At 36.0% G+C, this 27,612-nt stretch overlaps 2 protein-coding genes across 3 annotated transcripts in view; one reads left to right on the top strand and one right to left on the bottom strand.

The window, feature by feature from the left end:
* LOC114246682 (myrosinase 1) overlaps positions 1–670 on the top strand; it is a 22,591-nt gene extending 21,921 nt beyond the window's left edge. The window contains exon 7 of the mRNA XM_028179349.2: positions 401–670. Coding sequence (XP_028035150.2) covers positions 401–614 — 214 coding nt within the window. The 3' untranslated portion in view covers positions 615–670. The remainder of the gene's footprint in view (positions 1–400) is intronic.
* Positions 341–27,612, bottom strand: LOC114246683 (facilitated trehalose transporter Tret1). 2 transcript variants are annotated; one of them, XM_089727608.1, is made up of 5 exons: positions 27,212–27,608; positions 6,496–6,610; positions 5,828–6,225; positions 3,120–3,926; positions 341–944 (listed from the first exon to the last, which is right to left on the bottom strand). In XM_089727608.1, exons 3-5 carry the CDS (start codon positions 6,098–6,100, stop codon positions 756–758), a joined length of 1,269 nt encoding a protein of 422 aa, XP_089583734.1. In that variant the 5' UTR covers positions 6,101–6,225; positions 6,496–6,610; positions 27,212–27,608; the 3' UTR covers positions 341–755. The 2 variants fall into 2 exon arrangements, with proteins under 2 accessions (XP_089583734.1, XP_028035151.2); XM_028179350.2 differs by lacking the exon at positions 6,496–6,610 and having other exon boundaries at positions 27,212–27,612.

Genomic DNA, 27,612 nt, shown 5'->3' with positions numbered 1-27,612 from the left:
CTGACTAAATTTTGACTGTTTTATTAACGTTACAATATATCGATTTTATAATTGTATCAAATTTTATTGGGCTACAGAATTCATGTCGCAATACCTGGGCTCTGGCACCATGCTTTTTATTATTGTTGTTTCTGCGTTGCCGCGAATACAAAATATTTTTATATCACCAAAAATCGGAATTAATAATAAAGAAATAATAAAAAAAAACTATAATTTTCTTATGTCCTACTTAACATTTTATTTATTTTTGACTAAGAATCTGATCTAAAACTACCTTAATAAAGCCAACGAGATTATTCAAACATCCTAAAACAAAACTACAGGGTTTAAATGAAACAAATTATCAGTCAAACGCTCTCCATTTATAATTCATTCGTCATGTTTTAAATGCATTTTGCAGGTCCCGCTTCGGTCTGTATCTGGTCGATTTCGAAAGTCCCAACAAAACGAGAACAGCAAAGGATTCGGCCAAGCTGTACTCCAAGGTGATTGCGAGTCGACGCCTGCCCGAAGACTACAACCCCGACGACTTCTCCGCTTTCAACAGCGCCGGATCTCATTTCTGCTCGATCTTCATGCTGATCCCACTAACAATTCATTGGCTATTTCGGTAAACGGATTCGAAACAAATTACTAACCTAAATAATAATTAAACGTTAAGTATTCAATATCATTAAATTTTCATTTTAAATTGATCCCTTATAAGCTTAACGCTAAATACTAGTGAGAATAAGTAGTCGTCTCGTATTTTCTGGTTAGTATTCGACCGTGTCAATTTTCTTTGCGTTGTCTCTGGCGACTTCGTGGCGCAGTTGCGCTTGTATTGAGGCGAAGGACTTTCCTTTCGTTTCTGGTAGCATCATCACCATGAAGACGAGTCCAAGAAATGAGAAAATAGTGAACCCCCAGAACACTGTGTAAATTTTATAAGCTTGTTCGACAACCTGAAAATGAAACATTAATAATAAGTAAAGGTTTTTTTTTTGTGGAATACATGGACTTCGCAATGTGAATGCCGCTCCCCACATTACTTATCAATCTTGTCTACTGGTGGTAGGACCTCTTGTGAGTCAGCGCGGGAAGGTACCACCACCCCGCCTATTCCTGCCGTGAAGTAGTAATGCGTTTCGGTTTGAAGGGCGGGGCAGCCGTTGTAACAATACTTGAGACCTTAGAACTTATATCTCAAGGTGGGTGGCGCATTTACGTTGTGTATGTCTATGGGCTCCAGTAACCACTTAACACCAGTTGGCTGTGAGTTCGTCCACCCATCTAAGCAATAAATAAATAAAAAATATAATCTTATTAATTAGCATTGCAATAATGGGTGTTCTGACTTTCTTTGACAGATCGTAATTACGATGGATTTAACTAGAATGGTGCTGTATACGAATTCGCATAAAAAGATATGCGTTTAATATATGTACCACAGTGTGGTTCCTAATTGCGGCCTACACCCGTGAACACGGTGTTTTTACGGACACTATTAATAGCTTAACTAAATAACTTTTACGGTTCTTATCTTTTCGTGGTAACGGTCAGTCGTCTTAAAGTATTCGAAACTTTGGAAATAATAAAATTATAATAAAAACCGCAATAATAAACCGTAGTAAGTAGTTCTGATTAAGTCTACAAATCGCGAAAACAGGAAAAAATTCCAACAACTTAGTCTATCACCCACACACAAATACACCGTATAAGTTTTTTGACGCTCTTCATTTAAATGCAGTGATCGGTAAAAATAAATTGTCAAGTATTGAAATGTAAGACATGGATTGACGTCAATATAATTATTATAATGAACACTGCCAGCTTTTGCATTGCATCCATTGAAACAGTACTAATTTATAATACTATCCACGGTAGGTTGTACTATTTTACCAATTTCTGCAGTAGAGAGCAGTCTTGCGTGCTGGTTTTAGGGTGGGCGACTTGTAACTATACTGAGACCTTAGAACTTATATCTCAAGGTGGGTGGCGCATTTACGTTGTAGATGTCTATGGGCTTCAGTAACCACTGAGCAGTAGGTGGGCTGTGAGCTCGTCCACCCATCTAAGCAATAAAAATAAAATAAAAATTGAGATTTCGATATCGTCTCAAATTAGGTTGCAGTAAATTTTATTCTTCCCTACCTAATCGTTGGTAGCCTAAGGGGCTATTCCAACTTCAAATCGATAGTTGGGCTCACGGGCTCAACGTGAGAGAATTGCTAACACTAGTCCTAGCAAGAGCAGTGCTTCGCTGAGTCTACGACCGGACCGGAATTGCGACCCACTGAGATCCGACGAGAAACTCAGTGGGTTAATTGCAGCGCTTAAGTTGAAATGTTTATGGCTCCTAGAGTTTTGTATTTGTTTTGAATTTCTTTGCAATTTTGAACCAGCCACAATCGGATTATTTGCTTTACATAAGCAGAAGATCTCGCGGTCCATCTTATACCACCATCAGACACGGAGTCGCCGATTTCTCTATGGTATTTTAAAGTAAAAGTACTTTGTTATAGTCGTTGGGGCGTACTATGAGAACAGGCGATGAGGATTTATTCAAAGAAAAATATTCTTTTACGTTCTGATTTTAATTTAGGAAGGCGCAAGCTAGTTAAGCGAAGCTATCATAAATACTTTTCGTTTTACTGAGAAAGACAGACGACTCCCACGTATTGACGTAACTGGATTTGGACTGGCGATGGACGTGGGCTGATTTTTTTATTGAAAATATAATATAATATTTCTAACGTGATTTCTTTGTGGTATCTTATTAGAGTAGTTACTTATTACTGGTGGTAGGACCTCTTGTGAGTCCGCGCGGGCGGGTACCACCACTCTGCTTATTTCTGCCGTGAAGCAGCAATGCGTTTCGGTTTGAAGGGTGGGGCAGCCGTTGTAACTATACTTGAGACCTTGGAACTTATGTCTCAGGGTGGGTGGCGCATTTACGTTGTGGATGTCTATGGGCTCCAGTAACCACTTAACACCAGGTGGGCTGTGAGCTCGTCCACCCATCTAAGCAATAAAAAATAAAGTAGACAGGAACCAGTGTGAACAGTTTTTGTTTTATATAACGCCTTCAAAACACCCTGTATGTGTGTATGTGTAGTTTAATAAAATTATTAAATTACCCGGAAGAGATTCTGCACTGCAAACATAGCGACGCCTGTATATATGTGTGCTATACAGGACGCGTACAGCTTGACATTAGTCGGGAACATCTCCCCGATTGTAACATACGGCACGGTTGATAAGCCGATGGCGTAGCACACGATGTAAACGATAAGGGCCACTAGAAGTATCCAACTAACGTTCTGCACGGCTTGCTTGTTCGTATCGTAAAAGTAGAAATACGTTCCGATTGTTCCATTCATCAGTCCTACGCCCAAAGTCGATAGCAAGAGAAGCGGTTTGCGTCCTACTCGGTCCACGAGGAGTACGGACAAGATACAGGTAGCAACCTGCACGCATCCTATTATGATAGATTCTTGATAGGGTTCGATACTTTTACGGGTTGTCTCTTCTAAGGTTCCATTTGGCAGTATGGTAGGTCCGGTGGTACAGTTGAATATAAATTGTGAATACGCAACAACTGCAGCGCTACCACAAAACTGTTGTACCGTGAAAACCCCGAGAGTAATCCACATCGCTTTTTTGTTGGTGGCTTCTGTGAATAAATCGCTCCATGACCCGCGATTCTTCATGTCTTCCTGGACGTTCAACTCTATACTTTTGAGCTCAGTTCTTATGTCACCACTACGCAGACTTCTGAGGGATCGTTCTGCTCTGTCACTGCGCTCGAATTTTAAATAATAGTACGGAGATTCCGGTAGGAAACAGAAAGTTATGATGAAAGTAAAAGGCAGGATCAAGTTGATTGACGCCAGCGTTCTCATAGACACGAACGGTCCAATGCAGTATTGAGCAAGAATTCCGACCTGAAAACACAAAAATATTGTAAGTTATGTGATATTTTTTTGATTACATTTTAAAAATAAAACTAAATAAGTCTTGTAGTATCTTAAACTTACGTTTTGTATTATTATTTGAGTCGTCTATTATCAAAGGTGGCAATCTGTGCATTTGGACAAAAAAATGTTATTGATATGTCAATACAGATTGATTTGAATATAATCGTCTCCTTCAAAGAATACGGTTCAAAACCTGCATTAAATAAAGGTTAATAGTTAACCTGTTATTTATCTAAGATGTCGTTCCGAAGAGTTTTGTGATTGCCAATGGAATACAAAGTCAATAATTCGTTTTTCTGATTTACCAATAATTATCCAAAAGTCAGATTGCCGGCTTTGATAATAGTCGACTCATTTGTAGTAATAGCTTTGAGCAGTTTTTATATGTACCTATACATTATTCATAAATCTAATTTCGTAGAATCCATTTACAACTTGCAATTAAAATTATCCGACATGCGAGAGACTGTTATCTCGTATAAATGTGTTAGGAATTCACACAGAAACACAAGGAAATATAATCGAATGATTATGTAAATGTTTACTCCATCTTTTTGATTCAGGGTCTTTTTTAATGTCGAAGAATAAAATTTTCCTTATTGTGAAAAAACACATAGAAATAAGTCTTTGAAATCAGTAAAAATATAATTTATAAAAATAGATTTCATTCATATCCATCTCTGTACGTATTCACTGCTATTGCATCATTATCAAAATAATTCTATTTTATTATCAAAATGTGGTGATATTATGAAAAACATTCAGTTTTCTATACTCAACGGTAGGCTTGCCTTATTTATAGTTCAAGATATGATTACAACTAAGCTATGAACTACATTGCTTAAAGTATGTAGTAAGACAATAATCGAGCTATTGAAAAACTTATGGATAAATTGTAAGGTTATTACAAGATAGTTTGATATGTCCATTATAGTTATTAACATTGAAAACGTAGTTTGAAAGGATATGCCTATTACTGCAGTTATCTTCCTGAGTGGATAATTACGATGACTCACCACACGAATGACGTACAAAATGCTAACGGCAAAATCAAAATTTTATTTCAATAAAATATGGAATTAAGAAGTTCACATTTTTTCTATTGCCTGGACGGATATACGAGTTCATCGCCTACCTGGTGTTAAGTGGTTACCGCCGTGAATGACACCCCACTTGTTGAAGCTCGTGGTCTATAGGTATGTCTCTATTGCATAGTGCTCACGCAAATTGTTATTTTTGCCGGCATGAATTTAATTAATCGATATTATTGCTTCATCGTGGAAGTCATTCGTGAACAAACGCTATGCATGTATCTATACTAATATATTAATCTACAGTGGTTTTTACGGATGTTCCGTTATAACTACTGAACGATGCATCCGATTGACTTGAAACTTGGTATCCATGTAGAAAATACATATACTTAATGGATAGGCTAATATTTATATGAGTGATGGATTCCCTACACCAGTTGCGGTGGCGCTAATTATGAGAATCTTTGTGAGAGTAATAATAATGTTAATTTTAAATGCCCAGCAAAGCGGGCGGGTACAGCTAGTTTCATTATAAAACTGTGCCTATGAATTGATTTGAACACTCAAATAATCGAATCGTTCGATACGAGTATACCAGGCGTCTTTTCCTTCAGGCTACGACTTCTCGGGTTAACAATCATTTGGTTAACACCTATCTTTTCCTTATGTATTTTAATAAGATTTGTATTGAATCGAAAATTCTCAGAGGCCATAATCCTCTTTCCATTGCTTGTTTGTAGGTATAGTGTGAGTGACGCATTTATTGCGCTGATTATTCATTAATTGTAGCTTAAACTAAAGTGAAACATGAATATTAGTAATGTATATACTCACTTTGTTCATTAAAGTAATGAGAGTTGATAGGGCACCTCGAACTTCATTCGTAGCTATCTCTCCTGTATACATCGGAGCCACAGTGTACACAACTCCATAACCCAGGCCTGAGAAAATCCGCGCGACGTACAGCATTGGCAAGGACTTCGCTACGATGACAAGTATCCAGCCGATTATGAAGGGTATAGCTCCTAGAAGCAGTGTAGTTTTTCTTCCGAATTTGTCAGCGAGATAGGCGGATGGAATCGGTGTTAGAGCCGAGCAGAGTATCATTATTGAGACTATCCATGATCCTTGGTAGGCAGTTGTCGGTATTGAACTTTCTTCTGATTCAAGATACAGTAGAGTAGGAGACGGCCAACCGTAGCAAGTACCGGCTGTTGCAGTAATGAGGGTCGCTGGAATATAAATAATGATTCTGTATTACTATCATGAAACCAGACTCAATAACAGGGCAATTAAAACGAAAGTGATGTCATCTTTGAATTTAGTGAATGTCATATATTAATTGGCATATGAAATTATGTATGTCTGTGAGTTATCAATAGTTTTGACTAAATCAAATAACGACGTAAATTATTTGACACGCTTTATAGTTAGTTACGTTCAACTACTGTGTTGTAAAAACATTAAAACTAGAATTAAGGAGTACAAGTAACAAGAATTACCAGTGTTAAAGTAACATATTTCTCATCAAGAAAAATAAGTGTATTGCCCTTTCTTCAGTACAGTTTGCTGGATGTTCTTATCAGCACGGCTTGAGTTGTGAAATATATTTACATTCTGTTGATAATGGAGTAGTTTACATTAACACTAGATTTAATTATTTAAAGTTAGACATTCATAGTAGGCAACGTTATATTTCCTAACCTTAATATGTTCATTGCATCACATATCAAAACGACGAAGGTTGTATGGTTTCCGTTCACACAAGGACACGTAGGAATTGTTAAAACTTATCTTGACTTCATTGAATTATATTTACCGTTGATTATAAATTATTTTTGTAACTTATTAGTATTATTTAATAAAAATAAATCTAGAATTTACAGAAGTATATTAACATAAAACGCCAACATTGTGTTTGTTGTACAAATAGTGTCAAAAAATATATTTTACATTTGAATTTGAATAGATATTTGACATCGATTTCGGCTTATAAAAAATCCCTAAAATAAATACATAAACTAGATAATAGTAATTCTTGGAACTAACGGAATAATTTTAATCATTTGATAACGAAATATGGTCATAAAACCGCCAAGACATAAACAAATTAAATCGATATTTTATCCATACAGATATATAGTGTGGAATAAAAAATATAGATAGTGTGGCTATTTCACATACAGATAAACCTTCACTTTGGATTGGAAAGTTCCTACAGCGTTTTCGAAATCCTTATCTGGTGACAACCGGTGATCCGTTGAGACACTTATACCTGGGGACATCTTTGTACACATGCTTCGTATTATCTAACAAGTATGTATAGTTTATATGGCTTCCTGTCAATATAAAAACATGTTTGGGAGTGTCTACTCCGATATCCTCTTATCATAGTATTCTGGAAAATTCTGAGCACATTACGTTACGTTCTCTCGACCCTGTATTGTTATTATAAGACTTATTTATACTTTGGGTACATCGAATTATTGATTTTCTTTTCTGCTTATTCAGAAACTGTTTTATAGGAATATGTATATTAATTTCGTATGTTCTTCGGTTTTTTCGAGTCTTTGATACAGTTAAATCTAATTTAACGGTTTAATCTTGCATTTTTATTGTCATTATATTATTTTCTTGTCTATTCTTAATGTATTAATGAAACGAAAAAGTTTGGAAATTTATTTCATAGAAAAATAGATAGATGTTCCTGTCCACGAAAACTGCAAAATTTTCGAAAAGTAATAAAAAACCGAGATTAAGCCGTAAAATTAAATTAAATTATTTTCAGATCGGCTTCAATTAATTTGATTATATTTGATACTTTGCACCTCCATTACCTTAATATGTCTTCGTTTGCTAAGTTATTCTCGATTTATATCATTAAAGGCCATATAAATGAACGTGGCCATATAATTTACGAATTTTCCATTGACAGTCAACTTCAAGCCCGATCACAAGAGACGATACTTGTTTGCTCCTTTTTTATTTCTCTATCTTAATGACTTTTTTAAATTGACCCGGTTGCTACTGTAGCGCTATCCTTATTTAGCAGATTTTAACGGACACTTTTTAACACAGAGACGGTTCTCTTTACCTCCACAAAACTGTTAAAAAGCTTGGCTCGGTTAGTACCTATCTATCTACAGAATGGAATCGTTAGAGGTTCTACTGGTGGTAAGACCTCTTGTGAGTCCGCGCGGGTAGGTACCACCACCCTACCTATTTCTGCCGTGAAGCAGTAATGCGTTTCGGTTTGAAGGGTGGGGCAGCCGTTGTAACTATACTTGAAACCTTAGAACTTATATCTCAAGGTGGGTGGCGCATTTACGTTGTAGACCACCAGATGGGCTGTGAGCTCGTCCACCCATCTAAGCAAGAAAAGAAAAAAAACCTAGGAATTAAAAACATTGACTTATGTGTTGACGTCATAAAAAAACAATAAGTCAAAAATAATACCTATAATCCAGCGATTAACAGTGTCTAATTCAGTGCGTAAATAATCTCAAGCCAATCAATTAACGACTTTTGTTGAGGACCGCAAGATAATATAATATTTTTTTGCAGATTAAAATCTGGGTCATGTATTCAATGTTCTCATAATTTGGTAGTTATTTTGCGGCGTAGATAAACTTTCCCGTGGGTTTTGGCGAAGTGTGCTAGTGTACCAAAAAGAATTGTATTTGTATATCAAAGAGAAATGTAGTTTTACAAAACTCTATTTGTAGAGATCGTAACGACTTGGTTGTAGTCCTAGAAGCCCTACTTGAATGATCTATGATTTTATTCCTAAGCACTGTACTATTTATTGATCAGCATTACACTGAGCCAAAAGTCAAAATACAGTTTTTAAAACAAACCTTGGAAGTATTCAAAAAAATTTTTTTTTATTGCTTAGAAAGAGTGGACGAGCTCACATCCCACCTGCTGTTAAGCGGTTACTGGAGCCCATAGACATTTACAACGTAAATGCGCCACCCACCTTGAGATATAAGTTCTAAGGTCTCAAGTATAGTTACAACGGCTGCCCCACCCTTCAAACCGAAACGTATTACTGCTTCACGGCAGAAATAGGCAGGGTGGTGGTACCTACCCGCGCGGACTCACAAGAGGTCCTACCAACAGCAAAAAGCATTTTAAAAACATCATCCTATTTAACGACAGTAAAGTTAATTACATCGTAATGCGCTTTTGATTTGTACTTATTAAAAACGTTAGAATTTATCAAAGAATGTTTTTTGTACTTATCAAATAAGACTTAAAAGTGCAAAAATAAACTATGGCGTCCCTATTCTTTTTGTTATTAAGATTTTTCCGTGCGTTCATAAATCACCTACATACATACAGGTTTGGAAACGTTTCGTTTGCCAGTTGGCACAATCAGCGCTTTGCCGATTTAAATAAAATGTATATATGTACACACGTCATTATGTATACATATTATACGTTGTAAGCATGCGTCGCGTCGTGACGGTTTCGGGCGAGCGATCACGTGCGTGCGGGCTGTTTCTAATAATTGTTCTATTTATTCATTACGAATTTCCGTTAAATGACAGTCGAACGTTTATTTTTGCTTTTAGACTACTAGCATAACATCCCGATCAGTCATGATCCGGTAAAGAAAAAAGTGAACGGGAAATGGTACTGTGTTTTATTTTTATCGTGTATATTTGACTAAGAGTCAGCTTGATCAGCCCGCAGAGTTTATCTCGCATCTTTTCACTTGCTCACGATTGCGACCCGGTGGTTGATGAACTTGAGAATCAGCTGCTCTAGAGCTGTTCGGCCACCTACGGAGGTGCTCGGGTAGCTGATAGCAAACATTCTCCTCTTAGATGAGCCCTTAAATTCTACAACCTGCCTTGGTAAAGCCAGAAAGGCTTCCGGGCCAGGAAAAATAAGGCCGTCTCAAAAAAAAACTTTTCCGTGGGCTCTAGTAACGATTTCCTAAAATGTGGTTCTTCTGATCACGTCACGGGACCGATGCATATTGAGGCAATAAAAAAAGTAGTCTTCTCTATGGTTAAAAGTACAGCTTTTAACTGAATGAATAAGTTTGATTTTTTTTTATCGATTTTTATAGTGCGTTTAATTTTTATCTAATGACCATAATAACCGAAGTAAGTAAGAGAAATAAAAAAAAAACTAACGCAGAAAATGAATTTCAATAAATGAATATTTAATCTTTCGATCAATCAAGTCGTAGAGTTATGAAAAATGTAGAGCTGACATTGAAAAATTAGACTGAAGGTATAAAATATTGGTTCGACTCGCTCTGGAGCCTCCCAAGGTGAAATTTAGATGAAATAGGGTAGAATAGGAAATCTGTTATGTAGAATGACGGCATTCTTGTGCTATATAATTAAACTTTTAAAGGTATAGGTACATACTCTGCAGGGCATCGTTTGATCTCATATTGATAAGTATTTTTAGACTCAAAAAAGCATAAAACTATTAATTTTTAATACAAATCTTAAGGGTGAACACAAAAAAAAACTGTAAGAGTGATGCTTGAATTTACTAACGATTTAATAAGTTGTGAAGTCGTTCAAGAAACAATATTAATTGACATTAGTTTTAGAGCGTAGATCACATTGAAAGGTGGCGAGAAGTAGCTTGAAGTAAATACAATAAAACCGATGGTCATCATGCAACCGTGGCTCAATATTATGCAAATGTGAAGATATCGTATCCTAGACGATTAACGACGTAATTAAACAGAAGTACATAATCATAATAAATAAATTTCGATTCATTGCAACACATCAATGTTTCTAGCACACAACGCGAAAACCACACATGTATCGTACACATATTACTATAGATAAATTTAATATGTTTTGTATATGTATAATGTTTGTGTGTGGGATTGCGACCTGTGTACGAGGTCGTTTAACGCGCCTCCTCACACATAATGACGTCAACAAACGCGTGCCACTTGAATATGTACTGTATTAATATGATTTAAGACTTCTAATACCGATGAATTATTATTCATTTTAAGAATCGAATTGTTCCGGTTTTTGTTTGTTTGTTAAAAACCGATATAATATAACCTAATATAACCTGAAGAGTTTATTTATTCTAGACATATTATATACTGGGTAAGAGAATTTAGCCAAGATTAGCGGTCAATGATATTCTTTTAAATTGAGCTACTGAAGAATTAACAGGTCTTTATTTGATGCAGAAGTTAAGTTTAGTCTGATGAGCGTGTTGTGTCTCGATTTTTAGACACCCTAAACCTACAACGCGTTTTTGTAAATCGTCGGAGCTTACACAACAACGTGTCTAAATTAGTCTAGAACATCTATTATAACAGGTATTTTAGAATATCAAAGACCAGGACTAATGTTTAAATATTACTGCCTTATAATTGTATTAATTACTAGCGAAAAAAAAAAAAAAAAAAAAAAAAAAGTAGCCTATGTTCATCAGGGACAATGTCGGCTTCTAATGGAAAAAAAATTTTTCAAATCGGTCCAGTAGTTTCGGAGCCTATTCGAAACAAACAAACAAACAAATCTTTCCTCTTTATAATATTAGTATAGATATTAATCTACTACAATAGCAAAGCTAATCGTAAAAGAAGAAATGAACATTTCATACTCTTCTCTCTCTACTTAGGAACAACAACATTAGTGTGATTAATAATGTACTACTACTGTGTATACATTGTGTACGTTTGCAAGACAATGTGACCATTGCCTCTAAATATAGACATGTGTAGGGCTGTATCATAATCGTTTTAAGTAGTATATAGTACTTTTTTAATTACTGATATAATTTATGCGTATTTTCGAATACTTGTTTCGTTTGATATTAACTCGCCTATTAGAAAATAACGTGTATGAATATTAAAAATCAGGATTACCATGACCAACTTTTCAACGGTTTGAAAATCGAACTCTGTGGAGAAATCAATTTATGCATGGCATTTAATGTTTTATGTTTTTTTATTTGTAGGTTATGTTGAAAGTGATAAATGTTTATTTAAAGAAATCCTTGCATGTTTCATCCTTAACGAAATCATGTGTGTGTGCGTATAACATTGTGGTCGTGTGTTAATTCTATCGTAACACATTGTGGGTGTTTCTAAAATCAACTACGTGTATAATAATGAATGTCGAATCGACTACCAGTTAGTCTATTTTAAGGTGACGCTTATAGATATTGCAGATACTTTCAATATGTCACAAAAGAGCACAACTGTACATATTTATTTGGGCATAAGCACGGAAACGGGTTTGTCTTGTCATAAATGTTGTTAAATGGCACTCTGTTCATATGAATATATATAAAAACTATATACATAATATAATCTATATAGACGACAGGATGGAACTTTATTTATCAATTTGTTTATGTATACTTAAAAATTACGTGTCACATTGCAAAATCTGTGGCAGTGAATGAATTAATGTTCTTTATCGCTCTTATAGCTTTTCATTTCAACGAAAGAAACCGATTATTAAATATTTCTTGTTTAGAGGGAGTGGGTGTATTTGCAGTTTTTACCCTTAAAGTGCAGGTATCAAAAAGCTTCGATTGGAATGCGCCCGGGCCTCGTTTAACACATCAAACCGAATACCGAGAAATAAAATAGGGAAGATCAACATTTATCAGCCCCGTGCTACGTGTTTTTACAATACGTTTTATAATACGTTCGTTTTTTTTTATTAGTTAGTTACATTGTATTGTGTTGTACAAAGCTGCGTAGCAAAATGACCTTCAATTTTAAGATCGGGACCACGATACAATTGTGTCTGTTTTTTTATAAAACACACAACATGTTAGGTTATTAGAGGAAACTTTTATTATTTTATAGCTCTAGATGGGTACACCAAACACAGTCGAATTACTAAAATCATTATGACTCATGTTTCCGAGCCACAATTGAAGAGGCTCATTTTTGACTCGAAGGCAATGACTAATATTAGAGTTAATCGTATATACCTAGTAGTAAATTGTTTGCGTTCATTCGAATACGCAATGTTTCTTTCACGTGCACAGAGCACGTGTCTCGATTCAGCTTAGAGTTGAAGACCTTTAGTATCTCAAGAATTCGTTCCTATCAACACAGTTTAATTGGAGTGACATTTTGGCAGCATTCACTTGAAAAAATAGATAAATTATAATGTTTTTATCTTGTAACGGATGCAATCATTCTATGGAACTTAGATTACGGCTCGCTAGCAGATTTTACTCTGAGCGAAGTACTTCGTGGTTGAGTTTTTTTAAATTGATCAGAAAGAGGTATTCCCCGATATTTTTTAACTTTGGTTCATTACAACAAATGCCTTTGTACTGTCAATTTGGCATATTAAATCGAATTCCTAATTGTATTGTGTGATAAACACAGAATAGTGATAACTACTCTTGCTGACGACGATACGCTTTAGCACCAGTAAATGAACAAAAATATAAGTTTTTAAAATATATATATATGTCGTGGATAACGACTTTTAGTTGTCGTGGATAACGACTTTTAGTAACATTAAGACGGTGGTTTTGATTATTATTTTAAATGATGAAATGTTGTTTTGATAAATATCACAAAATGAAGGGTAGACTCCGTAACGCCACAGTATAAAATGGCGGTACGTGGACAGAGTCGTGGCATTCCGTGTCAGACAGTCATTCCGTCCGTCTCAGTCAGTCGGTCTGTCGGTATGTGCAACGAAACTGTCGGTTTATCCTGTCATTGTGAAAGTTGTGTGTGTTGAGTTTCAATAATTGTTATTCAAAAAGTTTTATTAACTAAACTGAGTTCAATCGAATACGAGTGATGACGAACCTACCGCTCAGCCATCCCTGACGTGTGCCGACATCAGAAGTGAGATCAGGACTCTACTCTCACTGGCGTGACGTATTTGAACATGTTCGAAGTACAGCAAAAAAAACATGATGCAGATCAGAATACTAGTAATGGTACGCCACAAGAGCGTGAATGCAGCATACGTAAGTCTTGTAATAACGTCTCTGTTACCTTGATGGAAGATCTGAGCCACGAAGAAATCATCACATCTTACGTTCTGGCTCATGTTGCCCAGTTTGACTGTCGACTTCATCACATGGCATTTTCTAGCGGAAATACAACACGTAACAAGCTATTGCAAGAAATTAAGGCAAGTGCAAATCTCAAGTGAAACTTCGATCGCAATAATGGATCTGTCATGACGAGTGGGTAGTTCCGACAAGAATTATTTTAAGCCGCTGAGTTCTGCTAGAGTTACATGGCACTAGTGCAGTAAACCAGGACATGAGACTGTGAATTGTCGCTGAAATTTTAGAATCTACTAGATTCAATACCAATAACACTACACGTTCAATGACTTCGGGCTCCAGCAAGCAAGCAAACAAGAAAGCAAGCAGGTTTCCGTGGGGAAGAAAAATTGACACATCTGAAGTCGTCGTGACCTGTAAGATAAGACGTCCGGTGCGTTCGTGTCTGGCGATGCGGCGGTGTTCGGGTCCCGCTGGCGGATGCAGGTTTTTCCGGTGAAGCGCGTGCTTGTGCGTGCTTGACAAGTGTTCGCGGTTGGCTTCCTCAGTGTGGGAGTAACATCGTGTAGGAGAGGTGGAACCCGTAAAATTGTAGTTTGCGTGGTGGCTGGTAAGATTTGTTGCGGTAAGAAGTTTGCATGGTGGTAAAATGTCTTGTGAGTCTGCACAGGTAGCCGGAGGTGAGACTTCCGCGGTCGCGGCCCACCCAGTCTGCGAGAACCGGGCAGATCGCCTCGACGGTACGGAGGCCGGCCGACGGGTCCGCCAAACGACGAGACCACGCCTCCAGCACGGACTGCCGAGATTGGAGCCCCCGCGCTCCGGCTGCACTTGCGCTAGGGCGCGCCGCCTTGTAGGAGACTGTGAGGTATCCTTGAATAACTCTGACTGCGATCGCGCGCGGCCGGCGTCACAGCGCGGCGACGTTCTCGTGGGTAAGGACGTGGCACCAGACGGGTGCTCCGTATAGTGCCATCGACCGCACGGGTACCATCACCCTGCCTATTTCTGCCGTGAAGCAGTGGTGTATTTCGGTTTGAAGGGTGGGACAGCGGTTATAACTATACTGAGACCTTAGAACTTCTATCTCAAAGTGTGTGGTGCGTTTACGCTGTGGATGTCTATGGGTTCTAGTAACCACTTAACACAAGGTGGGCTGTGAGCTCGTCCATACATTAAAACGAAGAGCGTAATCAAACGAAATTAGATACGAAGTTTAAAGGACCGTTTAAAGTAGTTGAAGTATTGGATGGTGACCGTTACACATTGAAAGCTTTAAATTCAAAACGTACTTACAAATACCCCCATGATAGGCTAAGAAAAATGCCAGCATGACACATACCAGTCGAGGTTGATGTAAATGATGATGATGAAGAGCAAGCTTAAATTGTGGTGAAAACTCGAGTAAGGATAGTCTATCGGCCGTATTGTGTTCGACCGTACCAGTAGCTATTACGTAGTCGTAGCCCGGTAGAAATCGGTGTCTCTTGAGGCAACTCAAGTAGTCCGTGGGTGCGCGGTGCGCGTTTGGCTCTGGCGGAGGTCGGGGTCTGTAAAGACCATCGTGTGTAGTCAGCGGGTGATGCACACGGGCGATCCACGCTGTGGATGCGCATCATGAGGGCAATTGCGATTGCTGGTCGGCTGGAGAGCCGTGGCGTTAGATATTTTTACTCGGAAGTTTTCTTTGATCTGAGTTCCTGTAAGCTATGCCTGATTTGTACAGAGTAAAATTGAAGTTTGATGAACGACTGTGGTACGTGCTCTGGCTGCTGAATAGTGAACTTTGTATACCCTATTGTTTGATTTGGTTAAAATGGTATTAAAACAGTTTAAAGCTTTGATGACTTTAAATTTTCCGATAAGTCGTAAAGTGTAGTCAGGAGTGATCGAGCGGAACAAGTGTTCTCGTGGATGTTTTTGATTGTAGGTTAACCATCACACGAGGACGTGTACAATCAGGAAGGCCGTGTCGCAATCAACACGTGATTGCTGCAGCCAATACGAGAAATGGGACGCAAACGCCGTCTGTCGGCGCTCGATGGGTCAACTATTCACCGGCCGAGCGGAGCAACGTGCCGGTAGCTGCGTAACATCGGGCAATTTTGGTAAATAAGAACAATCTGGTGAGTCGTATTATTTTTATTTGGATTCGGGTGCCGAATGCTCTCTTGTCAAGAAATCTATTAGTAGTAGCTTCATAACTCATCAATTTTATACGATGATTCTCATAAAAGGTTTCTGTTGTTTTGACCAAAACTGTACGGAACAAATCCTTTGCGATGGTTTATTGCTTACTCATTTTTATGTCATGTACTACCCGATAGTTGTTTTAATCGGTTCAGTGAGATTGAGCATTCAGCGAAATAAGCACTCAAATCTAGTGTGTCCTTATTCGAAGCCCACACTTGCGTTATTGATGACCAAGCTCGCGATGAGCTCATGGAATTGTTCTTGACAAGAAGTGCTAGAAGCCGTACATCTTTTTTAAATTGTTCTATTCAAAGAATAACAGAGGCGAGCCCCTTCGAATTCTTAATAGTTCCCGTGCCATATCCCTAAAGGTTTTTACTTAAAATTATACTGAAAGTAAGAGATTAACCTTGACGAGACCAAAGAGCAACCGGTAAGAAACATAAATTATTACATAGTTGCCTTTAAGTAGTGCTACTGACGAGACTGTGATGAGTGAGGTGAGAGTACCTCCAGCGATTGGTACAGCGGAGACCTGAGTATCAATGGAGACTATTGTTGTGTTGGTCTAGTAATGACCTTGACTCTATATTGTGAAGTGATGTGTATTGGTTTTATCATTTGTTTTAATGATAATGTGGGTGGCAATGTCACTAGCTGCGCCGGCAGCCAGGCCAGGAGCGTTCTATACGATTTTGTTGACACTAGTGATGTAGAAGATGTAGGATCAAACGACCACGATACAACTGACTGATTAAAGTAAGGATTTTGTTGTCCTATTTGTGTGATTAGTAAAGAACAGTATTCGGTGTCATTTATGACTGGTAATTGAACACATCGCTCGATTTAGGTGATGTGTTCGTTTTATTGCCGGATGGAGGCATTGCGATGTGTTTTATGGTTGAAGTGGGTACTGGATGGAAGTTCCACTTGCGTGCCGGATGGAGGCATTAGTGTTTTGTGTTGAAGTTGGGTACCGGATGGAGGTCCCACTTATTTGCCGGATGGAGGCAATAAGTAGTCAAGAGCTACTTGATGGAGGTGGCACTTGAATTGGTTTATCGTCACTCGATATAGGTGGCATGAGTTACTCTCACTAGATAGAAGTAATTGTAACGATAGTTTGTGGTTGATACAGAATACTGATGAAATACTGCTCAGATTGAGTTGTTTTGTAATAACTCGGGTTTCTAATGCTTATTGAGCATTAATGAAATTTTTCAGTTGTATAGTGTATCACTAATAATTGGGTAATTAAGTTATCTACTCACACAGGTTAACATGGTCTGTTAAAGATCTTGTTGAGAGCTAACGTTATGGTTTGTAATGAATGGAATCCCAATCCTCAATCGTGAATGTATCAGGATTGGCCGAGACGAAACCTGTTTGATATTGCAAAAGGTTGTTTTCCTTGCAGGAGCGTCACACAGGGACGTGTGACGTGTCAGAATGGCCGTGTCGTGGATAACGACTTTTAGTTGTCGTGGATAACGACTTTTAGTAACATTAAGACGGTGGTTTTGATTATTATTTTAAATGATGAAATGTTGTTTTGATAAATATCACAAAATGAAGGGTAGACTCCGTAACGCCACAGTATAAAATGGCGGTACGTGGACAGAGTCGTGGCATTCCGTGTCAGACAGTCATTCCGTCCGTCTCAGTCAGTCGGTCTGTCGGTATGTGCAACGAAACTGTCGGTTTATCCTGTCATTGTGAAAGTTGTGTGTGTTGAGTTTCAATAATTGTTATTCAAAAAGTTTTATTAACTAAACTGAGTTCAATCGAATACGAGTGATGACGAACCTACCGCTCAGCCATCCCTGACGTGTGCCGACATATATATATATATATATATATATATATATATATGTATTTATATAGGTACGTATTTTCTTCGAATTATTGCAAACAAGTCTGTATTGTTTAAACAACGCCATAGTCGCGTCACCCAAAATGAGCACACGTTCTGTTTTCGCCATTTAAAGATAACGATTTTCGACTAATTAATTTGACACAGCGAATTAACTGTGCCCTTCTCAACCATCAAAACTAGTTTGAGTTTATTCTACTAGTAGAACATGATGTCATGTGTAAGATTATTTCTGGAAAGGTAGCTTGAATGAAGCGGTTTCAGGCAGTAGTTATAAACTCTGCTTCGGTAGCGGATGCTGTGATTGTAAAGAGGAAATGACAAGATCATCGTACGATTTAGAAACGGCCTAAATGGCCTTACGAGGCCTAAATGATAGATAATACGGACGATAGGTATATTCATATTGAGCGACGTGACCATGTCGATGTTCGTATACCGCAGGCAGTTACCAATTTTTTCAAGGTACTTGGCACTTGTTCACGAATGACTTCCGCGATCGAAGGAATAGCACCGTGTCATAAAAAAACAAACTCGCAAATAATGTATTATGATGTGTATAATTACTAAAGATTTGCCTTGTCCTGGTGAAACCGGAAAAGGGCCACCAGTAATTCTTCAATCACAAAAAGAAACTAAAGAATTGCGATCTATAACTCAAGTTATAAGGTGAGTGGATGGTGGCGACATTAGATATGATTTTTCGGTAATCACTTAATAGTACGCAGGCCATAAGCTTGCACATTTATCAATGCAATTAATAAAATAAAAAATATAATACCATCATGTGATTTCTTGTTGCATCAAAATTTGATTAATTAAATATTTATAAAGATTAAAAGTACTTAATTATGTTATTATATCAAATACATAAAATAATTAAATTATTAAAATAATTAATTTATATGTATAGATTACGTTATCATGTATCTGATGGCTATCGTTGTAATCACACTTGCAATTTATCATTCGTTGTTTCAGGTCTTTGAATTTCAACTTAGACAGTATTCAAATTAAAAGTATGTACTTTATCATATACAGTTACCCCACACGGCACGAGCATGAACAGAGCTTTGACGAATGCTTGGCTTATGCAGACCTGTTTCGTCTAGTTCTAGTCATCCTTGATACGTGTCTATTACAAATATCTTTTGTTGCAACGAATATTTATTAAAAGAAAAAAGAGAGAGTTTAATTTTTTGTAGATTATTGTGAACTGTCGAGCATTTCCAATCTATACTAATATTATAAAGAGGAAAGATTTGTTTGTTTGTTTGTTTCGAATAGGCTCCGAAACTACTGGACCGATTTGAAAAATTCGTTTTCCATTAGAAGCCGACATTGTCCCTGATGAACATAGGCTACTATTTCTTAATTTTTTTTTAATTTTTTTTTTTGTTTCATGTGTGTTTTAATGTTTCCGAAGCGAAGCGAGGGCGGGTCGCTATCGATTGTAAAGTCATAACCATTTAAATATTAAAATGACGTATATTTTGAATATGAATACGTAATGGGTTTTTTTTTTGTAGTTACGCGAGAAACGCGTGAAGATTATCCGAGAAATGAAGTATTATAAATGAATTTTATTTATTTATTGTGTAGATTGACGCTCTCGACCAGTTCTGTTTTAAGTAGTTACCAGGTTTCATAGACATTCCAACGTGAATGCCGCCACCTGTCTTGATACATGACTTGAAATAGCGGCATTAACCACTTAAGACCAGTTGGGCCGTGAGCTTGTTCACCTGTCTTTGCAATAAAAAAATACATACTATTTATAATTTAAAGTGATAGGGGTAATAATTTATAATAGACTAAATACATACACAATAATTTATAATAGACTAAATACATAGACAATCTCTTATTGGCCTTAAAAATACATTCACTACCGGATTCGTCATACTTGATTAACGTAGCGATAAATAAAAGTAGTTTGTAACGTAGTTGTACTGTTTAATTTCACAAAAACCTGATTTGATAAATAACTCATTATTGAAAAAATAAAAACAATGTGAATATGGCAAAGAGATCCCTATCGGGCAAGTGATTTATTAATGACTGAAATAATACTTACTCGAAACTAAGAATATTTAAAACACAGAGACACAAAGATTCCCCTCCTGTAGTAGAAAGTCAGATTCATAGTGTAGCATCCACATATTACATGCATTTAGAAATGAGGATGCCGACGGACCGCAGAGCTCTTTATGACAAAATAGACTTGCCCAGCAGTTTCATTAGCGTAAAATTTGTATTTCAGAAATAATGAAACTTGTTGAATTTACTCGAGAAAAGTTTTTGTTACTCGAAGATCCATAAATCAGTCGATTTGTAGTTTAGTTGCTGCGTAACAAGGTACACATTCGCATGCCGTTATTAATTATAGCAGATTTATTCGGCGTTACCTGAATCATATCATTTACTATGAAGTATTTCTTGGGTTAATCCAGGTAATAAAAATTATCTTCGTATTAAATTTCATCCATATCCTTTTGCGTAGTAAAGTAAAAAACGTACATTCACATTTAAAATATTAGTTAGTTCTATCTATAGATTCCTTATGCTTGCTTGCTCTCTCCAAAGTCAATCGGGCGAAGAAAATCGCAACATCTCATGCAAACTACATAATGTCAATGACATCTGCGTGCTTCTGACGTTTTATGTTCCTTCAAATATTCATAATACACCCGCGTTAGATCGGCACTAATTTATATTTGGTTTTTCCGAGACGTAATTTATTTATCGCTTTGTACATATACATATCGGAAATGGTCTTATTAATTTTGAGTAATTAGTTACGGGAAAAGTGATACTATAATACTATAAACGATATAAGTATGATAATTTGTGGCTTCAATCTGACTTCTAGGAAAGTTATTTTAAGCGAAATTTTTCTTTTTTTAGATTTCTTGTTTGTCTCTCCTTTTTTTGCTCTTTGTATTTATTGGATTGTTTAATTTTGTTATTACTACAAAATAGTTACTAGTAGTAATTGTGTGTTAATGGTTGATAGCTAGGTGTAATAAAGCAAGCGGCTCTGTATTCTGCATAAGATGAGCGGTAGCGGTAAATATTTACGATTGACTTCCACGGTGAAGTAATAACATTGTTATTTGTATTTTGACATTCAACAAGTGTGTCATACTGACATCTAAGTTGAAATAAATGATTAAAAAAAAAAAAAAAAAAACATCGTGTAATAAAAAACAAACCCGCAAAATTATAATTTGCGTAATTACTGGTGGTAGGACCTCTTGTAAGTCCGCGCGGGTAGGTACCACCACCCTGCCTATTTCTGCCGTGAAGCAGTAATGCGTTTCGGTTTGAAGGGTGGGGCAGCCGTTGTAACTATACTTGAGACCTTAGAACTTATATCTCAAGGTGGGTGGCGTATTTACTTTGTAGATGTCTATGGGCTCCAGTAACCACTTAACACCAGGTGGGCTGTGGGCTCGTCCACCCATTTAAGCAATAAAAAAAATAAAAAAAAATGTTTACGTTTTCAATAATCACAAAGTAAATTTTCTTTATTGTGGTATTGATTAGGATTATAAAAGAATTCGAATTTGCTTTGTACGCTGAGTTTGGAAATTTAATGTGCATAAATTTTCTTCGTTTCAATTCCACACCAATAAGAATGTTTCGTCTCGCTATCTCACTCGCATACCCGCACCTTAATGGCAGTGATGCCACAAAACATTATGTACAACAAAAGGTTTTTTTTTATATAAAAGAGTGTTTTGTGGTGTTATATTAAATGATGTGGTGTTATATTTCAATACCTACAATGTACACAGAACTGTTAACGCTAGCAGTATATTTTTTTAAAACAATGGAACCGGCATACGATTTTTTTGTCGATTCATCGGTTTGGACAGGCAAAAGAAACACAGCCCATACAGCCAAGCCTTCCAATATTTTTTTAGCAAAAAGTCATTTTTGTTATACTGCTGTAGAGGTAAGTAATTTTTGTCTGTATGTACAGTATCGATTGCATTCCGTTTATTAAAGCAGTTTTTCCTTACACATGCCAAGTTTCAAAAACTTATAATGCGTTTTGTTATCAATGTTCAACGTTTAGTTGCTATCTTTTTTTCAAATATGTTTTGTTTTGTTTAAAAATATAATAAATACACGAAAATATTTGGATTGTTACCCTTTATAAATCAGACAACTCTTATAAGGAAACAATAAAAAATAATAGTGGTATAAAAACTGCCGTTCATCAAAGATAATCACTATTGAATGAATGTCAACACTCTGGAAAAACAGCCTAAATAACACTATTATTACCTATACTGTTACGAATACTTTACAAAAAAGAACTAGCTGCTTATGTTGCGCAAGCATTGCTCGTATCGTATCTGATTGACGTCATAATTATATTTTATGCATGCAAATCAATATTTTTTAAATTGATTTTGTAGGCAGACGACCATCTTTAATGGTAAGTAGTCACTGTTGCTAATGGGCATCAACGATGCAAGGGTACAGCATCGCTGAAACTGTTGAGCACTCTCCTCAAGCGTCGTTTGAATAAGGGTTAATTTACTCTCAAAATACTCATTCAATATTTTTTTTCGTAGCTTCTTTGGGTGGACGAGTTCAAGGCCCACCTGGTGTTAAGTGATACCCGGAGCCCATAGTCATTTACAACGTAAATGCCGCCACCCACCTTGAGACATGAGTTCTAAGTCTCAGTTTTTACAGTAGAACGGCTACCCCGCAATTCAAACCGAAACGCATTACTGCTTCACGATAGAAATAGGCAGGGTGGTAGTAGCACCAGTTTCTTAATGAGTATTGTCGGTTTTCGCATTTTATTTATTCTCAACCAATGGAATACTTAATTACAAAACTGTAATGAGGGCGTTGAATATTAAACTGATGTTACAGAAATTTCCGTTGAAACATTTGATAGGTCATGAATGTTAGGGTTAAATCTACCTGACCCAAAATGACTGTTCGTTCTGTTGACTGCCTGTTTATGTCTTAGTTAATGCGTGAATTACATCAAAAGTAACTCTATAAAAATTATATCACTTTATCTTGCCACGGTGACTAAAGGTATGACGTAAAAGCAAATTCAAAGCAACAGTCGCGGCATAAAACTAGATAAATTAGCGTTTAGTACAAAATTTGATTGCCGGCAACAATAAATACGTATCATAACAGATTTCGATGCGTAGGTGTATTCCTACTTTCCCGCAATAAACAAACCCAATAAATTTTATTGAGCAGCTTTGAATTTTATGGTACTTTTGGCACGTGACAAGGTTATTACTGGAAAAGGAACGTAGATTTTTAATAACCTTGATAACTGAGTTTTATAAGTGCTGATAATTGATAAAGTTTATTGTTCATTTCAATGGTTGTAAATAATAAAAAAAAATTAATGCATATTTTCGTAGATTATGGGACTATGTAGTTGCAAAAAAAAGCATCATTATGAAAGCGTAACGTTACGAGGATCGTATTTACGAAAGAAATTGTTTTACAAAATGTTTTGTTTGATTTACCACTCAATATTTGTTAGTTATGGAAAAAAGAAACAGTACATATTTGATTTCCATTTTTGTGTAACTTTACCATATGCAATAAATTCGTGTTCTTTGTTTCTTTTTGTTTCATTATCTTTTGTGTACTTTTTTGAGACATCCATTATAGTCCAAGATCCCAGGGCCCCCAGACGTCACGTATTTTCTGACGAACGAAATGTGGCCGATTGCGTAGTGTTACTATGTACTAAGAACGCATAATGGTGGATAATGCCCTCGCGCTCTTACCCACAGAGGTATTAAATTGAATTTAGGGGATGATTGGCCCTTTAAAGTGTCTGCAAAGCAATTCGGCCGACGGAAAGTGTCTGAGACTAAAGGCGACTTATTTTTAAGGATATTGCCTAAAATATACGTCAAAATCAGCTTTCAAAAAATACGTGAAGTAAGTAATGATTTTATGTATCTTGAGTACCTGATACCTGAAAATTGGCCGTCTAAGCAAGATAGAGATATCAATCAGGTAGGCATGCGTTCTTAGTACATAGTAACACTACGCAATCGGCCACATTTCGTTCGTCAGAAAATACGTGACGTCTGGGGGCCCTGGGATCTTACTCTATTAAGAGTTTATCCCGATATCAGGTTGAAATATTATAATTGGTTATTATCGATCTATTAAACGGATGTCCATAGGTTATGCGTAATACAGTAATTACTAGTGGGTGTCATACGTTTGACTTAATACACTGATATCAATTCCTTTGATTCATGACGAACGCTTTTTAAGCCTGTAATCCAAAGTTGTATATTGTATTATAGATATTTTAACGATATTCGATTATTTTAAATTATTGTCGTTGTAAAATATGAAATAAAACAATCTGTTTACGGTTATTAATTGCGTGCACGAATCTGTTTCGCGATGATCGCATGACGTCATTTTCGACAATAACTCCAACTACGTTTCTTATATGAGTCGACTATTATCAAAGCCGGCAATCTGACTTTTGGACAATGATTGGTAAATCAGAAAAACGAATTATTGACTTTGTATTCCATTGGCAGTCACAAAACTCTTCGGAACGACATCTTAGATAAATAACAGGTTAACTATTAACCTTTATTTAATGCAGGTTTTGAACCGTATTCTTTGAAGGAGACGATTATATTCAAATCAATCTGTATTGACATATCAATAATTTTTTTTTGTCCAAATGCACAGATTGCCGCCTTTGATAATAGACGACTCATATATCTGAACGAAATTTCATTCGGTAAATATTGGAAAAGTTTTAATGTTATACGATTTCCGTGATGCAATTCATAAACAAACAGATGTTGATATTAATAATGATATATTGCCATTCAAATTGTGAGATGCGATTGTTCAAAATTTAAAATAGAAATGAATTTGACGTTTCAAACTGTCACTGCATTTATAGTTACTACAAATTGTTTTCTTGGTTTTATAAATTTTGTGGTGATTGATTTTTACATACTTAAACAATATTTCAATCAATATAAATATGGATTTTATTGTTTGCACTATTGTTAACATTTTAGTCATTTCAAAATTGTTTCCTCTCTCTCTCTCTCACTGTATTTATACACGCACAAAAACCTACACCCCAACAAACAAACACCCTATTGAAAAAGTACTTTAGTGTTGTTTTGAATCTTACTTCTCTTTCTAACAGTAAACGGTTTGATATAAAAAGGAAAAGGATGCCTGTAGTTGTTCTGACCATTCTGCTTTATATATGAGGTCGCAAATTCTTAGAATACAAGAGTTCTCAGAAATCAACTCTAACGATTGAATTGCTTCAAACGTTTTCCATTGAACCGTTTCCATTGAATTTTACGAGCATCAAATGTTCGTTTCGTTTCAATGGTTTTATTAGTCAGAAAACTATTTTGTTTGCAAGGCTTCAGGTTTATTAGGTTATGATGAGATCGCTTAGCATAAAATAATTTTATTTTTGTTTCATAGATTTTATTATATTAAGTGGGTCGACCGAACGAACGGTGTTCGTAAATTTAGCAATAGGCCACATATGCTTCTAAGAGTTTTTATAGTTTTTCCTTGTAAAAAAGAAAAACAGAGCCCATGCTTTCTGAATTAATTCATAATATATTTTCTATTTTGGACTTTGGGGAAATTATTGATATAAGACCGCGTAAGCATCTCTATTGACAAATAAAAAAGTTTGCATGCGAACTAACTTCTGGTGTTTTGGATCATATTTTTATCTAGCTACGATGAAGTGTTTCTGAAGAGTGTTCGAACTATTTCACGGCGCTACGGGGCATTATGATCTGTACTTCTTTAGATCAAGTTCGAAAGGATTTCGACAATAGATCAGGGCTTGACTATGCTCCTAACATTGTTGTTGTTATCCAGACTTTTTGGCGGGAACACGAGAAGCGCAGTGCTATGAATTGTTTTATTATGTTAGTTTAGTGTTTCACCAGGTTTAAATGTGTAATTTTCGGTGTTTTTTTTTACTGTTTACTATTTGTCCACCGAAAAAGGCTCAATTAATAACCACCATTTTACTGAGACTATATTTCATTCTATATCATCTCGTTTCATTTATTTTCATCCTAATTGATTAATTCAAATTAATCAAATTCATTTATTTAAATTAGTTTCATTTATTTTTGACACGACAATAATTATATTAATTGTGTTGCCAGGAATATTTTTTCTCGCTTTATTTACTAGCTTCATTAGTTTTTTTTTTAATATAGCATCAATGTTCCTAATTTTCTGCACGTCAGGGAATATTATTGAATCCGAGCAGCTTAACCGAGATAAAGTAATTCAAAAATAGTGATAGCCTCCGTGACCCTGTTTAATATCGGAAACGAATTCACAAAAGAACTTATTTATACAATAGTATTTTGTATTTAAAATCACAAAAATGAACTTTATACGTTTGCGAAGAAGGATTGTTACTCTTTATTCAGCATTATTCATAGCTCCGTAGTCAATTTTATGCTTTCTAAGATACGATTCTACTTTGTATCTCTAGTCTATACGTATTAAAATGATTAATGATTATGATTGCCTACGGTTAAAACCCTCACATCAAATATTTCTTAACTCATTATTGAAGAAAGCCATTAATTTTAAAATAAAAAAAAGGTGCGAAGATATACGAAGAACGGTATAGCGAATTTGCAGTTTTGCAGATTTTCACTTATTTCATGAATATAGTATCAAATCATTATTATTATTAAAATTATATAAAAATATAAACACCTGACTGACTTTCTCTTTCTTTCTTTCTCGGCATAGGTTTCCCTATACTAACAAATTTTCTGATTGTGAATCGAGGTTAATTGTAGAAATATCATGTCGAGGTCAGACACTTAGAAGCATTGTAACACACTAGTGACTAGTGAATTCATGAATGTGCGACGTGGACTACACACATAAGCTATAGCTACATAGTTACATAAACTCCTAACGAATAAGCAGTTACTTTCTGAACTCTCGAGCGATTAATACAGGACAATACGAAGAGTAAACAACATTAATTAAAAACAAGTAATTAACGTCTGAATGATGTATGTGCGTTTTAGCGGCTGACGACACATGGCCGGTCCATACCCACAACTATAGGTTAGGAAGTTACTCACCACATAATGCTATTCCATATTCCTTCCAATGTGAACGAGTTTTTACTGCCATTTTGTTGTATTAATATAAATATATTTACGTTACTTTATATTTATTATTGCGCGATTTGGAATGAAATTATTTGAGCACTGAATTTTTAATAAAGATGTTATATTTTAAACAATAAAATTTGAAATCATCGTAATAGTTATAAATTATAACAATATAGGAGAATTAACTAAATATCACAAAATAATGTATTCGATCTTAAATTAAATAGAGGTTTATAAACGAAACGTTATAACCGATGAGGCTTCATTTTGGAAGGTTTATGTATTGTTGGCTTGCTGGTTCATGATGCGAGAAGAACGCGCGCAATGTCGTGGTATCGCGACGGTAACGAGTGAGCAACTGAACGATG

This window comes from Bombyx mandarina, chromosome 05 (genome assembly GCF_030267445.1).
Source record: "Bombyx mandarina strain Sakado chromosome 05, ASM3026744v2".
Classification (NCBI taxonomy): domain Eukaryota; kingdom Metazoa; phylum Arthropoda; class Insecta; order Lepidoptera; family Bombycidae; genus Bombyx; species Bombyx mandarina.
Note: the sequence above shows the minus strand (reverse complement) of the source record. Positions and strands in the feature narration are given on the sequence as shown.